At 39.6% G+C, this 17,034-nt stretch overlaps 1 protein-coding gene and 1 long non-coding RNA gene across 3 annotated transcripts; both read right to left on the reverse strand.

Moving 5' to 3' along the window:
* Positions 1-2,235: 2,235 nt before the first annotated feature.
* On the reverse strand, positions 2,236-10,989 carry LOC310644542 (uncharacterized protein). Of its 2 annotated transcripts, XM_083369643.1 has the most exons (11): positions 10,766-10,989; positions 9,329-9,343; positions 8,084-8,110; positions 6,236-6,286; positions 5,195-5,251; positions 4,695-4,786; positions 4,445-4,495; positions 3,952-4,002; positions 3,514-3,549; positions 2,679-2,719; positions 2,236-2,449 (listed from the first exon to the last, which is right to left on the reverse strand). In XM_083369643.1, exons 2-11 carry the CDS (start codon positions 9,335-9,337, stop codon positions 2,313-2,315), a joined length of 552 nt encoding a protein of 183 aa, XP_083225769.1. In that variant the 5' UTR covers positions 9,338-9,343; positions 10,766-10,989; the 3' UTR covers positions 2,236-2,312. The 2 variants fall into 2 exon arrangements, with proteins under 2 accessions (XP_083225769.1, XP_083225770.1); XM_083369644.1 differs by lacking the exon at positions 4,695-4,786 and having other exon boundaries at positions 10,766-10,914.
* Positions 10,990-11,103: 114 nt separating this feature from the next.
* LOC310644663 lies at positions 11,104-16,797 on the reverse strand. The gene is made up of 3 exons (XR_014493340.1): positions 16,515-16,797; positions 15,353-15,415; positions 11,104-12,738 (listed from the first exon to the last, which is right to left on the reverse strand). It is a non-coding gene; the product is annotated as an uncharacterized lncRNA (long non-coding RNA).
* Between the last annotated feature and the right edge of the window lie 237 nt (positions 16,798-17,034).

A 17,034-nucleotide genomic window follows, 5' to 3' on the forward strand; every position in this document is an offset into this window, starting at 1 on the left:
TGCTTTTGGGCACTCCAGTGATGTTGCAGCTCTGAAATATGGCCAAACTGGTGGCAAGTGGCATCTTGGCAGCTGCACGCTTGACTTTTCTCAGTTCATGGGCAGTTATTTTGCGCCTTGGTTTCTCCACACGCTTCTTGCGACCCTGTTGACTATTTTGAATGAAACGCTTGATTGTTCGATGATCACGCTTCAGAAGCTTTGCAATTTTAAGAGTGCTGCATCCCTCTGCAAGATATCTCACTATTTTTGACTTTTCTGAGCCTGTCAAGTCCTTCTTTTGACCCATTTTGCCAAAGGAAAGGAAGTTGCCTAATAATTATGCACACCTGATACAGGGTGTTGATGTCATTAGACCACACCCCTTCTCATTACAGAGATGCACATCACCTAATATGCTTAATTGGTAGTAGGCTTTCGAGCCTATACAGCTTGGAGTAAGACAACATGCATAAAGAGGATGATGTGGTCAAAATACTCATTTGCCTAATAATTCTGCACTCCCTGTAAATGCCTGTCATAAATGAGTGTGCAAAGATGAGGCTACGTTTTCATGAAAATGAGAGCCAGATTGTTAATCACTAAATTATCCAGTTATTCAAGGAAAAGAAAGAATATTAATCTTAAATATCCATCTCATTTTCTGTTACTGGTAATATATATAGACTTTTCTTTACTTATGAATCTGGGATGAGCAATTGTCTTTTGGACATAGTAAAGGTAAAGGTAAAGGTTCCCCCGCACATGCGTGCTAGTCGTTTCCAACTCTAGGGGCCGGTGCTCATCTCCATTTCAAAGCCAAAGAGCCAGCGCTTGTCCGAGGATGTCTCCGTGGTCATGTGGCCGGCATGACTAGACGCCAAAGGCGCATGGAACACTGTTACCTTCCCACCGGAGTGGTCCCTATTTTTCTACTTGCATTTTTATGTGCTGTCGAACTGCTAGGTTGGCAGAAGCTGGGACGAGTAACAGGCGCTCACTCTGTTACGTGGCACTCAGGATTTGACTCGCCAAACTGCCAACCTTCTGATCGACAAGCTCAGCGTCCTAACCCACTGAGCCACCGCATCCCTTTGGGACATAGTATAAGGATGTAATTATTCATTTCTAAGGGGGTGGTAGGAGCAATGTACCAGGACCAAAAAAAAAGCCCTTTTAGCATTTTAAAGGAGAATAGAACAGAACAGAATAGAATAGAATAGAATAGAATAGAATAGAATAGAATAGAATAGAATAGAATAGAATAGAATAGAATAGAATAGAATAGAATAGAATAGAATAGAATAGAATAGAATAACAGAGTTGGAAGGGATCTTGAAGGTTTTCTATCTAGTCCAACCCTCTGCTCAGGCAGGAAACCCTATACCATTTCAGACAAATTGTTTGTAGTGTATGCTCTTAAAGCATACACGGAATGTCAGCACAGCAGGGGGCTGGACAGCTCCAGGCTATAACCGCTTTTGGCGGGAAAGCCTGAATAGAGCTAGTCGTTGACAGCCCCAGGGCATGGTCAGCTCTGGCGGAAAGCCAGGGTTTAAATCCATTGGCCACCTGCACTGGCGGGAAGCCCAGGTTTGAATCTATTGGCTGTGATTCACCTGGGTAGGTATAAAGAGACGCCAGGTAACCCCTTTGCTTCAGCTTCATTCCTGATCAAATAAAGAAGTACTACCCAGCTCAAGTGTCCATCTCTCTGTGCGACCACGCGACATTGCATTGTCCAACCTCTTCTTAAAAACTTCCAGTGTTGGAGCATTCACAGCTTCTGAAGGCAGCTTGTTCCACTGATTAATTGTTCTGACTGTCAGGAAATTTCTCCTTAGTTCTAGGTTGATTCTCTTCTTGATTAGTTTCCACCCTTTGCTTCTTGTCCAGCTTTCAGGTGCTTTGGAGAATAGCTTGACTCCCTCTTTTTTTGTGGCAGCCCCTGAGATATTGGTACACTATAATGTCACCCCTAGTCCTTTTCATTAAATTGGACAATTTCAGAAACTGTTCTTTGTGATTATACCGTATGTTCTTTAAGATTACATTGGGAAAGTCACTTAACATATTTATTAAGCCTAAAAAAGAAACATGGGGATAACTATGTTTGGGGCATTAAACTCAAAGTATGCTTAGATGATGGACTTGTAATCAGGTTTTCTTTTATCAGAATCAAAATAGTATTAAAATGGCCCAAACACCACTACAATGATAATTTTCAAGCACAGTAATAAAGACAACACTCCATGCTGCATACGTATATATATATTTTCAATGTTTATTTTTGTAGACTAAACTGCATTCACAATGAGGAGAAACTACATTAATCAATAGAAAGAAATATAATTGCTGGAGCCGTCCGAAAAGAAAGTTGGAATTCCCTGTTGATCTTTGATTAGGAACAAAATATGGAAAGAGAAAATGTGGCTCTTCATTTTATTCTTAACACATGCAATTGGTGGATCTAGGGGGAAAAAATCCAAGATGAGTGAATATCCAATATTTGGCATAAAAAGTTTGCCTCTCCCCCTTAAAGTAGCAAATATTTCAGAATTTTGCCTTCAGTCTCCCCTTACCCTCAATTACAATGACCCCAAATAATTCACATATCCAAAAACAAGTAATTGTAAAGTGCTGAGAGAAATATACACAATGTAAATCTCTATTAAACCAAAAGTATCTTCCATACCCACCAGAGTCCATTTTCCCTGTAACGTGCTTTGATTTACATTGCCTGGAAAAATAAAAGTAGATAAGCAATTCAGCAAGAGTTAACAACAACAATTGGTGAAGAGGTGGTGATGGGCAATTAATCCATTTCTTGGGGGGGGGGGGAAATAGTTGGAAAATTAAACAATAAACCTGAAATGACAAAGGTGTCCCTATATGGCACCTACTTGCAAGTTAGGATTCTCAAATACAGGTGGAACATTTTTCAATGTGCATCTGCTAGATAATTTGTCTTTGCATTCTTTTTTTAAAGAAAGGTAAGTAGCATAAAGGGATGTGGTGGCTCAGTGGGTTAGGATGCTGAGCTTGTCGATCAGAAGGTTGGCAGTTTGGTGGGTCGAATCCCGAGTGCCGTGTAACAGAGTGAGCGCCTGTTACTCGTCCCAGCTTCTGCCAACCTAGCAGTTTGAAAGCACGTAAAAATGCAAGTAGAAAAATAGGGACCACTCCGGTGGGAAGGTAACAGCGCTCCGTGCACCTTTGGCGTCTAGTCATGCTGGCCACATGACCACGGAGACGTCCTCGGACAAGCGCTGGCTCTTCGGCTTTGAAACGGAGATGAGCACCGGCCCCTAGAGTTGGAAACGACTAGCACGCATGTGCGGGGGAACCTTTACTTTTAAGTAGCATCAACATGTGCTTATAATGTATATTACCCAATATACACTATATGTGCAATATTACCCAGTGGATACTCAGATGTATAACAATCACAATTTCAAGGGAATCAAATTATAAAATTGAAGAAAGAGGGTAAGGAATGGTAACTTAAAGAATGTTCTTAGAAGGCATACTCACATTTTGAGGTGGAACTGGCACCCTAACATTGTAAAGCTACATGAAAAAAGGGAAAAGAGAAAATATTGCTCAGCTTGCAAAAACCTGCAGATTTATTGGTATAGATGGGAGTCATAAATTGGAAATCCTTAAAGAGACAGCAAGAGGGTGGGGGGAAGTATGGAATAAAATAAAAGGAAAAAAAGATGAAATTTGTGGAAGAATATTTCTCCAGCATGTTTATACTTTTAAAATATGGACACAAACAACTCTCTTTAGGAATGATTGCTATTATTGACTTGTTGAGATATTTTGAGAGACTGATCGTGAAGACAGTCATCAGGAACTCAACTGACATGTTGGAATCAACAGATTTTCCCCAACATGATGACTTCTTCTTGAGATGCTGTCCAAAGGAAGATACTGCAGAAGAAGTAAATCCGGTCTTATACAACTCACCTGGCTACTTGCAAGAGGAGGACCATTTTTACTGTCAGAGGCATCAGTAACCTAATAAAGAAGTAAATAAATTCTGTGAATGTTCCTACTAATTATTTTTTTAAAAAATAAACCTCATCAAAGACAACTATTTGAATCTGTGAATATATTAAGCATTAAGATACCTTGCAGAGTAAAATGCAGGAACATCCACAATTACCATCAGTAATCATTTATTTATTATTTAAATTTATATACCGCCCTATTCCCATAGGACTCAGGGCGGTTTACAGGGAAAAATTAAAATACATAACATACAAAGTTAAAATCAATTAAAACTGAGATTAAATTAAGTCCCTGAATTTAACTAAAACCCCATTAATTAAATAATTAAAACCCCTCAGTCTGGGCCAGACAGCTCGAAAAACCAGGTTTTCAAGTCCCTGCGAATTAGTTTAGACTTGCAGTCCAAAGCAAGATTTTAGGGAAGAATAATATATCTGATGGAACTCACGTGGATGATGGCAAGGGGACGACCATTGTACTGATCGGAGGAAGCACCAATCTAATGAGGAAGTAAATCAATCCTATGAATGTTCCTTCAAATTATTTTAAAAACCACACTTCATGGAAACCAAGACCTTGGGTCTGCAAATGCATCAAACATTCAAGACGTATTACAGTTTAGTATACGTCAAGCAGAGCAACTTAACAGTTGCCCTAACAAATTAATGGAAAGTAGGAAGAAGAAATAAGTAGATTACCTGCTGGGCAGATTTATAGAAAAAGCCATTTTCCCACATTCGTGTTCCTTTGGCAAAGCTGGGGTCAGATGACTCTGGAAGATGTTGTAAATCTCCAGAGGTTAAAAAAATGACACCAAGATATCAGAGTAGGGCAGAAATTGAGGTATCTGTCTATATTGACCTATGGAGATTTTTCTATTATGCTGTGCTTCTGAGAGACTGATCCTCAAGTCAGTCATGAGGAGTGCAACTGACATCTTAAATTAACAAATTTTCCTAAGCTCCTCTGGTAAAGCTGGGGTTGGATGAATCTAAAAGATGCAGTAAATTTAAAAATGACACCAAGTTACCAGAGTAGGCCAGTAGTTGAGGGGGTCTGTATATATGTTGACCAACTGACATATTCTCAGTTGTCATCTTGGAATCCACAGATTTTTCCCATTACCGGTAAATAGTCTGGCCTTGCAGTGCAGAGGAAGATACTATAGAAGAAAAATATCAAATCTAATGGAACCCACGTGGCTGCTGACAAAATGAGAAGGAAGCCCAGTATAACGATTGGAGGGAGCACCAACCTGATAAATAAGTAAATCAATTCTGTGAATGTCCTTTCAGATTATTTTAAAAAGTAAACCTCATAGACGCCAAGATTTTGGATCTGCAAATGCGTTAACCATCCAGACATATCACCGGGTAACATACATTAAAATGAGCAACTTAATGTTATCCTAAACAAAGAAGGAGCAAGAAAGAAGTCTCTTGTGTGATGGAGAAATATCTAAGAAAGGCCATTTTCCCACTAGTGATGTATAACCTCTCCAAGCCATTGTGGAAGTTATGTAACAGCTCTCAACATTAATGTTCCTTTGGCAAAGCTGAGATGGGATGTCTTTGAAAGATGCTCTAGTGAAGGTGTCTGAATATATTGACCTATTGAAACTTTTCTTTTATACCCTTCTCAAGAGAGACAGATTCTCAAGGCAGTGATCATTAGCTCAACTAACAACTTGGAATCCATATATTTTACCAGTAACTTAAATGCCATTTAAGAAATGCCATTTCCCACAAGTAACATAGAATCGATCCATAGTAGTATCAAGCCATGGTGGAAGTGATGCAAACTTTCCTTTGGCAAAGCTGAGGTTGGATGACTCTAGAACAGAGGTCTTCAAACTTGGCCCTTTTATGACTTGTGGACTTCAACTCCCAGAATTCCTCAGCCAGTGTGCCTGGCTGAGGAATTCTGGGCTTTGAAGTCCACAAGTCATAAAAGGGCCAAGTTTGAAGACCCCTGCTCTAGAAGATGTAATAATCACCAGAGTTTAAAAATGACACCAAGATACCAGAGCATTGTAGTAATCAAGATGCCTATATATATTGAATTCTTGAGATATTTCTTGTATGCCCTGCTTCTGAAAGACTGATCTTCAAGGCATTCATCAGGAGCTCAGCTGGCATCTTTGAATCAACAGATTTTCCCCAATACCAAGAATTAGTCTTGACTTCCTCTCCAAAGGAACATAGGCCGGAAGAAGAAAATCCAGTCTTATGCAACTCACCTGGCTGTTGTAAGGATAAGGACGGTTGTAAGGATCAGATGAAACACCAAACTAATAAAAAGTAAATAGATCATTTGAATATCACTTCAGACTATTTTAAAATGGAAGCCAAACTCTTGGCTCTGTGAATGCAGTAAGCATAAAGGCATATTACAGTGTAAATATGTTTTCTAAATGGCTAAACTGCTTCTTTCACATGGGAGCAAAAAAAATCAGTCCATAATGCGATAGAGATACATGTAACAAAGATCCTTTTGTCACTAGTAATGTATAGCTTCTCCATAGCATCTCCAATATTATAGTTACTAATCTCATTTGCTTCTCAAAATCCATGGTATAGGAAGCCCAGCAGCCATATTGAAGCCCACGAATGTAATAGGAAGTATTGCCAAATAATTCCACTTGTATTACTTTAAGCAACAACGTCTTTAGTGTAACCATAAAGAATGAGAGGCTTATAACCCTGACTGACTTGATTTGAAATCATCGCACAGAGCTAAATGCATAGCAAACATTGGGGAATTTTGTCCTCTTCAAGACAAAAGAAGAAGAAAATCCAGTCTTATGCAACTCACCTGGCTGTTGTAAGGATAAGGACGGTTGTAAGGATCAGATGAAACACCAAACTAATTAAAAGTAAATAGATCATTTGAATATCACTTCAGACTATTTTAAAATGGAAGCCAAGCTCTTGGCTCTGTGAATGCAGTAAGCATAAAGGCATATTACAGTGTAAATATGTTATCTAAATGGCTAAACTGATTCTTTCACATGGGAGCAAAAAATCAGTCCATAATGTGATAGAGACACATGTAACAAAGATCCTTTTGTCACTAGTAATGTATAGCTTCTCCATAGCACCTCCAATATTAGAGTTACTAATCTCATTTGCTTCCCAAAATCCATGGTAAAGGAAGCCCAACAGCCATATTGAAGCCCACGAATGTAATTGGAAGTATTGCCAAATAATTCCACTTGTATTACTTTAAGCAACAACGTCTTTAGTGTAACCATAAAGAATGAAAGGCTTATAACCCTGACTGACTTGATTTGAAATCATCGCACAGAGCTAAATACATAGCAAACATTGGGGAACTTTGTCCTCTTCAAGAGTTTCAGGTTTGGGGCCTGTCAAAAGAAAAGTCTGCATTTCCAACCTTCCTCATTCCTCCAGCCATCTGAACTGTCAAGAAAGGCTTTTATGAATGATTAGCTGCATTTGGCTAAACACAAATTAGGATCCAGTATGACTGTGGTTCTAGATTCTATGGGGAATCTAAATTGTAGTCTAATGAAGTGATACATAATGGTTGAAATTAATATAGAAGGGGGAAGCGGTAATTGAAATCACTGTAACTTTCGTAACCAAGATTTTAGAGGAATAAAAACTGCATTTTGTCTATTCTATATGACTTGGGGATCTTCTCACTTTTGATGAGGTGAAGTAGCTCTTCCAGGAGGCAGGAAGTGAAGGCCATTCTCTGCCTTTCCTGGTCCAGCCCCTTATGGTGGCTTCTTCACCTTAACAGTGGCATTCTTGATAGCGGCAGCGGATACAAATGTTTTGGGAAGGAGGGACACAGGGAGAAAAAGAACATTGTGATTCCTGTATACCCTCTTGCTCCTGGACATTGCTTAACAAGTACTCCGAACTTTCTTTTAGTAGCCAAACCATGTTGGCTATTCCCAGAACTGTACACCTTTTTTATTCTTGAAATAAAAAAAACCACATGGCTTCTGAGTTCATTAATTTAGTTGCTAACAGTTCTTCTTCTCTAAAATGCTCTTCAGCATTCATCTGAACAAGCCAACCATTGCAATATGTTCAAAATTTCCCCTGAGACTTACCCTTTTCTTGACCATATCCAACATATCCTAATGTAAGAAAGAAAAACTTCCAGAGTTATTTAGAACTGTATTTTCCTCCACTTCTCCTTCAAATAGGAGAAATGAAGCCATTATTTCTATTACCTAATACTCCCTTATTTCTCTAGGAACCAATAAAAATTAAAGTTGTTCTTCAGGAAAATAACTACAGAGTCTACTTGGCAATATTATGGAAGAAACTTCCCAGTCTAGCATGCATCCCTGATATTCCCTGATCCTCACTCGTCCAAATTCTAACCAAGGCTAACCTTGCTTAGCTTAATATGTTGTGGTTATTATTTTAAATCCTAGTAGGTTTTATATGGGTTCCCCCGCACATGCGTGCTAGTTGTTTCCAACTCTAGGGGCCGGTGCTCATCTCCATTTCAAAGCCGAAGAACCAGCGCTTGTCCAAGGACGTTTCCGTGGTCATGTGGCCGGCATGACTAGACGCCAAAGGCACATGGAACGCTGTTACCTTCCCACCGTAGTGGTCCCTATTTTTCTACTTGCATTTTTATGTGCTTTTGAACTGCTAGGTTGGCAGATACAGAGTGAGCGCCTGTTACTCGTCCCAGCTTCTGCCAACCTAGCAGTTCGAAAGCACGTAAAAATGCAAGTAGAAAAATAGGGACCACTACGGTGGGAAGGTAACAGCATTCCGTGCTCCTTTGGCATCTAGTCATGCCGGCCACATGACCACGGAGATGTCCTCGGACAAGCGCTGGCTCTTCAGCTTTGAAAGGGAGATGAGCACCGGCCCCTAGAGTCGGAAATGACTAGCACGCATGTGTGGGGGAACCTTTACCTTTTTAATATAAAGTCAAGAGAGCTGTATACACCAGCTGTATTATAGCTCAATGCTATCTCTTCACTATGGGGCAATACTTGTTTAGGAATACATTATTTCAAATGTTCCGCTCGCATTTGTATTTAGTAAACTAAGGTAAGAGAGAAGGAATTACTCAGATTTCAACATGAATATCTCTGCAGCTCTATTGACATCCACTCTGCCAGAATGAATGAAAGCAAAAATTAATGAATGAACACTACTGTAGATAAAATGAAGCAGTGTTAAACTAAGCCAGACTAAAACAAAGACAGCAACACACAGCATCAATAGAAAGGTGATACAATAAGATTTGAACTGGATCTCTGCCCACCAAGTTTTTTGTCTGGTACAGAAAGCAGTACAGTAAATGATAATAAATATTTCCATATACTTACAGTCATCATATTTAACTACCAAAAAACAAACAAACATAATATTTAGAAATGATTTTTCACTCTTGTTTCATTGCTACAAGCTGAAAACAACTTTTTAAAGATGGAGGATTCCCAATCTTTTTAACACGTTTCATATTTCCACCCAAAATAGTTGCTAAATGATGTTTACTTGCATAGGCTTGTCTAAATTGAGCAACATCAAATACATTGAAGCAAATTTTTCTTTGATAGCTAATTTCAGGAATGAGGTCTGAAAAGGTCCTGGTGCTTCCAGAGAGAGAACTCTTAATGATGTGAAACAAAAAGGATGCCATACTCTTTTTAATATTATTTTACACAAACATGAGAAAAGATGAAAGAAATTATGAGAAAGCACCAGAGATGAATTATTGATGGAACCTCCATATAAGTTTGTAAATCAAGCAGAGCAATTGCTCAATGAAAACTTGAGCTGGATGTACTGACTCAATGCCTCTTGGCATCTTCATTTTTTACCATCTACACAAAACTGCTAAGTGAGTTCTTTTAAAAAGCTGGAGATAGGCAGTATTAATGCAGTGACAATCGGTTTATTATTTCAGGCCAAAGTTCCCTCACAGTGCAATGAATGTTACACAGTACATATAAATGGTGGCAGAGAACACAATCCATATATATTACAGTGACCAGGAAGAGAACTTGTATCTTTTTACTTTTCAAAGCATAAATCACAACCTTGATCAAAATACATTAATCTACAATTTATTTTGTTTTAGTATAGTATAGTATAGTATAGTATAGTATAGTATAGTATAGTATAGTATAGTATAGTATAGTACAGTACAGTACAGTACAGTACAGTACAGTATAGTTAGTATAGTATAGTATAGTATAGTATAGTATAGTATAGTATAGTATAGTATAGTACAGTACAGTACAGTACAGTACAGTATAGTTAGTATAGTATAGTATAGTATAGTATAGTATAGTATAGTATAGTATAGTATAGTATAGTATAGTTAGTATAGTATAGTATAGTATAGTATAGTATAGTATAGTATAGTATAGTATAGTATAGTAATCTCTTTATTTTACCTGCTACAAAATAATTGGATCCATCAAAATATTTCAAATATTTTTGGAAAAAAGCACTCTTTTAAGTGCAGAGTCTGGGCAAATCCTTTTACAATTAAAATCTTTGCATTAACTGATTTATGTGAAGAAACCAGATACCTTTTAAATTTGAAAATTATTAGCTTTTAGGATAAAGGGTCCTTTTTTCCCAAGCACTTTTTTGTGATTTTACCCCTAGTAGTTTTTGTTTATTATTCTCCGTTTATTCATTGATATAATTCACTGCATCAGTTGTACCATGGAGGAGAACATGTAGCCCATTATTCATTTCTATAACCTCTTGTCTCACCATTGGTCACTGAATCAGGAAAAGAAAGGACTTACCGGTTTGCTTACTAATGAAGGCAACTATGAAAGAGAAGATACTGATTAATCAAAGAAAATCTCATCCAATTTAGTTTACTCAGTCCCAGTTACCTTGCTATGCTCAGATTAAGCAACTACATAATACCTCCCGGTCTGTGCCTAAAATCATCAAACCTGCTTCTTCTAACTAAAGACAGCAAGAGTCTCTCTCTCTCTCTCTCTCTCTCTCTCTCTCTCTCTCTCTCTCTCTCTCTCTCTCTCTCTCTCTCTCTCTCTCTCTCTCTCTCTCTCTCACACACACACACACACACACACACACATACACACACACACACACCACTCCCATTCAGTCTAATTTCCCCTGTTCATCCTATCAGTCTTGCCTCAAAATCCAGGTTTTGCAAGATCTGGGGAGAGACTTCACCTGATAGCTAGACAAAGGGTTCACCTCTCTCTCTCTGGGACTTCCCTCAGAAGGATGTTCAGAAGGTTATGTGAATAATTAAAAACTTAAACCAATGAGAGCAAAATGAGTCCACCGGAGCTTGAGCAAGGGAGGCAGTTGAGAGAAAACTAGGCATTGCTGAAGTCAGACAGATTTTAGGAATTTGCAGGAAAAACAACAACAACGTGGCCTCACACTGCAATGAAGTCTGTCTTTGCAAATCTACAATTCTTTATTAGTTCACCTTTTGAGCACGTGATAAAAGAATGGATATCTGCAGGGAGAGGTTCAGAAGAGTCAGGATGTCAGCTGCTGTCAAGGCTTTACCTTTATGTCAGCCATGTCCACCATCCTGACTTTTTTTTTTTTAGTTCTAATAGGGTTAATCTTTCTCCTGCTTTTTATGGTTTCCCTCGCATGCTTTGCTTCTTCTTTGTGCTACAGTTCTATATCCAGTGCCTACACTGGCTGGATTTTGAAATGTTTGATTTGGTTACTGCTTTAACATATTTTCTGGTTTTTTTAAAAATAAATAAGCCTTTATTGTCAAAGTACAACATGTGTACATTGAGATTAGCTGAGCCTCCCCCCGTGCTCTCTCCCCCCAACACACAGTGACAACAAACCCTCCATCCCACCACACTATGTGAACCACCTACACCACACACCGGCCTCCCAAGTCAATTCTGCATAAGATTATGTCCCATTTAAAAGCCTAACAGCCCACGGATAAAGGTTTTGTGCAATATGTTGAACAATGAAGCAAGCAATTGGATTGCATTCACTCAAAGCACTAAATCATATAACGAAGAATGATAACTAGCCAATATTTAACCAAAAAAGCTTTTCACATCATACAGCTCAGCTTTTACCTGACCTGGTTAATCATGTTGTGTGAACTTAGTCTAATAAGACATGCATATGATTATACTCATTATGAGCACATACCCTTAAAGCCATGAGGCAAAAGAAATAAATATAAAGAAAAAATGCATTATCATTTATGATAAAAATCTAAAAATATTATAATCTGCTTCTGCATGAGAAATGAGAAATGATAAACATCCAAACGCTATGCTTGGAAGCTGTTTTGTTTCAAATTTAAAATAATTTTCTTTCTGTCAACCTTAAACCTGAAAAAGCCTGGAAATTGCAGTTTTAAAATCACCTAATTTAGGAAAGGGCAAGGATGAATAACTTGCACAGCTTCACAACCACAGAAGTAGGTACACATGGAGAGTGTGATGCTGAAAGAAAAACCACACACAAACCCAATGCTACCATTTGAATTTGAAAGAATTATTCCATCTTTTGTAATGCAGTTAACCCATATCTCTGCCTATGTATCCCCAAAACCTCGATTTCCCCAACCCTCAAGGACTACTCTTCACAGAACACCTACCCCAGATTTGGGAACAGGACTGAATGGGACCCATTCATTTTCAGGGCCAGATAATTTTGGGGTGGGGGAGGACTTCTTTCAAATGGGTATAATATAAGCAGGTAAAGGTATACTCACTGCTGAGAAAAAGTTACTGAAACTTGACTGTGGAAAGAAGAAAAACATGGATTTCTTTCTTGGTGAAATGGTTTTAACAGACATTTAAATGGTATAAAATGCAAACTTTCATTTTCTCTCTTATAAGCGTATACATGGGTCTATGTGCACTCAAATCTTTCTCATATTTCAGATATATTCATGTGTGTGTGTGTGTGTGTGTGTGTGTGTGTAAATTTTTGGATTGCTAACAAAGAATTAAAGGGAGACTGATATAGCTATTTCAAACTTATTTGTTATCATCAGTCAGCCACACCCTTCTGAGATTCGAACCTGGGCTGATTGCACATTTGAGCTCTCCGGCCCAGGCTGAGAATTTTTAACTGGGGTTTTTATTTTTAGGGATGATTTAATCTTTTTTAATTGTTTTTAACTTTTGTATTGATTTGGTTTTAAATACCCTGTAAACCGCCCTGAGTCCTTTGGGAAAGGGCGGTATATAAATCCAATAAAATAAAATAAAAAATAAAAAAATTAAAGGGAGACCGATATAGCTATTTCAAACTTATTTGTTATCATCAGTCAGCCACACCCTTCTGAGATTCAAACCTGGGCTGATTGCACATTAGGCAATTGTTCTAACCCTTAGGCCACAGGTTCTTTCTCGCTTTGTTAGCTGAGAAGCAAGGGAGATATGTGTTAAGTGGTGAGGCCCCTTCTCAAGAAGCCTGCCCTGGACCCAGCGATCTTAAACAACTATCGTCCTGTCTCCAACCTTCGCTTTTTGGCGAAGGTTGTTGAGAGTGTGGTGGCGCATCAGCTTCCTCTGTTCCTGGAGGAAACTGATTATCTGGACCCGTACCAATCGGGTTTCAGGCCCGGGTACAGCACGGAGACGGCATTGGTCGCACTGGTGAATGATCTCTGGCGGGCTCGGGACAGGGGTTGCTCCTCTGTCCTAGTTCTATTAGATCTCTCAGCGGCTTTTGATACCATCGACCATGGTATCCTATTGCGACTTCTCAGGGGGTTGGGAGTGGGAGGCACTGTTTTGCGGTGGTTCTCCTCCTATCTCCTGGGCCGCTCGCAATCGGTGTTGACAGGAGGGCAGAGGTCTGCCCCGAGGCCTCTCGTTTGTGGAGTTCCTCAGGGGTTGGTTCTCTCTCCCCTCCTGTTCAACATCTATATGAAGCCGCTGGGTGAGATCATTCGTGATTTCGGGGTGGGGTATCATCAGTACGCTGATGATACCCAACTTTTTTTCTCCACCCCAAACCAACCCAGTGATGCCCTCGCCGTGATGTCCCGTTGCCTGGAGGCGGTCCAGGTCTGGATGGGGAGAAACAGCTTCGTCTCAATCCTGCCAAGACTGAGTGGCTGTGCATACCGGCATCTCGGGTTAACCAGACTATTCCATCTTTAACGATGGGGGGTGAGGTGTTACCCCCCGTTGATAGGGCTCGCAACTTGGGCATCCTCCTGGATTCATGGCTCAATTTTGAAGATCACATAGGAGCTGTGGCCAGGGGGGCTTTTGCCGAGGTTCGCCTAGTGTGCCAGTTGCGACCCTACCTGGACTGAGATGCTCTATGCACAGTCACTCATGCGCTCGTGACCTCCCGTTTAGACTACTGCAACGTTCTCTACATGGGGCTGCCCTTGAGGACCACTCGGAGGCTTCAGCTGGTGCAGAATGTGGCCACGCGAGTTGTGATGGGGGTTTCCTGACACTCCCATGTAACACCTCTACTCCACGAGCTGCATTGGCTTCCGGTTGCCCTCCGGGTGAGATTCAAGGTGCTGGTGATGACCTATAAAGCCCTAAATGGCTTGGGTCCAGGATATCTGAGGGAACACCTGCTGCCAGCATCAAGTTTCCTTCATCCAGTGCGCTCCCACAGGGAGGGTCTTCTGAGGGTGCCGCCGGTAAAAGACTGCCGGCAGATAACACCCAGGGGGAGAGCCTTCTCTGTGGGTGCGCCTGCCCTCTGAAACCAGCTGCCCGCGGAGCTTAGGACCGCCCCCGACCTTCGTTCATTTCGCCGGGACCTGACGACCCGGCTCTTCGAGCCTTCCAGCCCAGGCTGAGAGTTTTTAATTGGGGTTTTTATATTTTTTTCAGGGATTAAATTTAATTCTTTTAATTGTTTTAAATTTTTGTATCAATGTTTTAAGTACCCTGTACACCGCCCTGAGTCCTTTGGGAAAGGGCGGTATATAAATTCAATAAAATAAATAAATAAATAAATAAATAAATAAATAAAATCAAGTTCTCTTAGGTATCTGACTGAAATAGCGAATAACTGTGGAGTCGATTCCTTTCTTGTAATTTCACAAGACGTTGCTTGATTTCAGAATATGATACAATTTCTAAGTAAATATATAGAATGCCCTAAATAAATATACTTCCTCAGTAAATAAAATAGAGACCATCGACTTTAAAGTGGATGAAAGAATTGTTTTGAGTCATCCACTTGATCACTGGCTCTTTCAGACACAAGGGGGGGGGCGCGGAATTTTGACCAGTTTTTCTAGCTGTTGTCTTAAACCAAGAGACCTCCTAAGTGAAAAATATTTAAAAAATTCTATTCTTCCAAAGGAAAAAAAAGAGGGGGAGTAAAGAAGGAAGGAAGGAAAAATGAAAGGATCATACTGTACTTACAAGTCCAGGGAACTGTGGATTATTGTTTGCGGGAACATCGTAGCCCTGGTACCCAGGGTACCCCTATAGAAATGCAAAAATACATTGATACACCTGTTCTTTTTCAAACAAAGAGGGGGGAGTGTCTAGGAGGGGATTCAGAAAAGCCTACATATGGTTCCCCTCAATGTCATTTGTATGGGAGAGTGAAGTTCTGAAACTCTGGGCTGCTGTCTTTCTCCTAAAATGGTCAATGCATCGGTGAGACATCCCCATGAATAAAACCAGGGCTTTCTTTCTCATAGAATGCTCAGAATGGAGTTCCGGCACCTTTTTTGGATGGAACCTTGTAGGGTAGGCAAGGCGGGTTGTATGACATGTGTGAGTTCCGGCACCTTTTCCTTTTACAAAAAAAGCACTGAATAAAACTAATGATTTCCTTCAGGGTTAGTTCCAACAGTGATGGGCCTTTGGGTGAGCAAGGTGTGAGGCTTGGTTGTGCCACATTGGAAGATGGATAAAATTTGCCCAACCAACTGCCTGTTTGTGAGTGTGTAACCTCATTGGCCAGTTTACTCAGATTCCTGACAGCAGTCAGAAATATCAAAATGCATTAAAACAAGAAGCTCTCTTACTTAGTGGAGGATTAAGAATATGATTCTGTAAGGGAAAAACAATAATCACCAATTAATTAATTCTGTTTTAGCCTGACACACACAGTCACACTGCAATAAATCTGTTGATGGAAGGAAACCAAGGGGTGGATGGGCTTGAAAACTATTAGAGGAAATCATGGCAAAACACATTTTTATACAACGTGCGACTAATTTATTTTGTTGGAAGTTAGAAAACTCATTATTAACTTATGCAAAAAAGCTTCCCATCAGAATAGAATCATTGATTTGAATTCAGATAATTGGTCTAATTAAATACTTGAAATCACTTTAAAATTGTGGGATCCATGTAGACTGTCCAATTTGATTCCATTTAGATATGCATTCGAATAGGGTAAAACTAGATCTCCTCAGTAAAACTTTACCAAATCCCTATTTATTATGTCTAAGATTTTGGTAGGATCCAAGAGTGAGTAGTTTAGTCTCGGATTAACCCACAGGGTTTGAGACACAGAGGTATCTTTACCACCTCACAAGTTACTTTTTCTAAAATTCTGGTTTCATCTCACCTGGGCATCTGTGTTGAGCACAGAAATCAACAAGACAGCACCCACGAAGGACAGCTTCATTGTTCTCAGCTTGAGGTTTCTTTGCTGAGATGAGAAAGTGTCCTAACTATGAATGCCGTGGATTGAGGATGGATCTTTATTGATATATCAGCACAAGCCAGACTACCCAAACTGAAAGCAGGCAATTGATGATGCCTTCAAATTATCTTATCAGTTGGGAAGGATTAGAAGGATTTGTTCATCACATGCAAAGTTCTAGTGCCAATTGAAACATTCCTCTATCCTCTATATCATTTTTCTAAGAATGACTTGATTTCAAAGAACATAATGATGAAATATCACCCTGTAATTTATCTAACGACAAGTGAAGTGGAAAGTTTCTGAAAGGTCATTTGTGGTTTAAAACCTTGTTTCTGTTTTGACATCTTTCAATTATCTTTCTTTAGTCATATGTAATCTGATTATCTCATCTTAGTTCCTTTGATTTTTTTTTTATTCTCTGTGAGTGGAAGGGTTTGAA

This window comes from Vipera ursinii (genome assembly GCF_947247035.1).
Source record: "Vipera ursinii genome assembly, chromosome: 9".
Lineage (NCBI taxonomy): Eukaryota > Metazoa > Chordata > Lepidosauria > Squamata > Viperidae > Vipera > Vipera ursinii.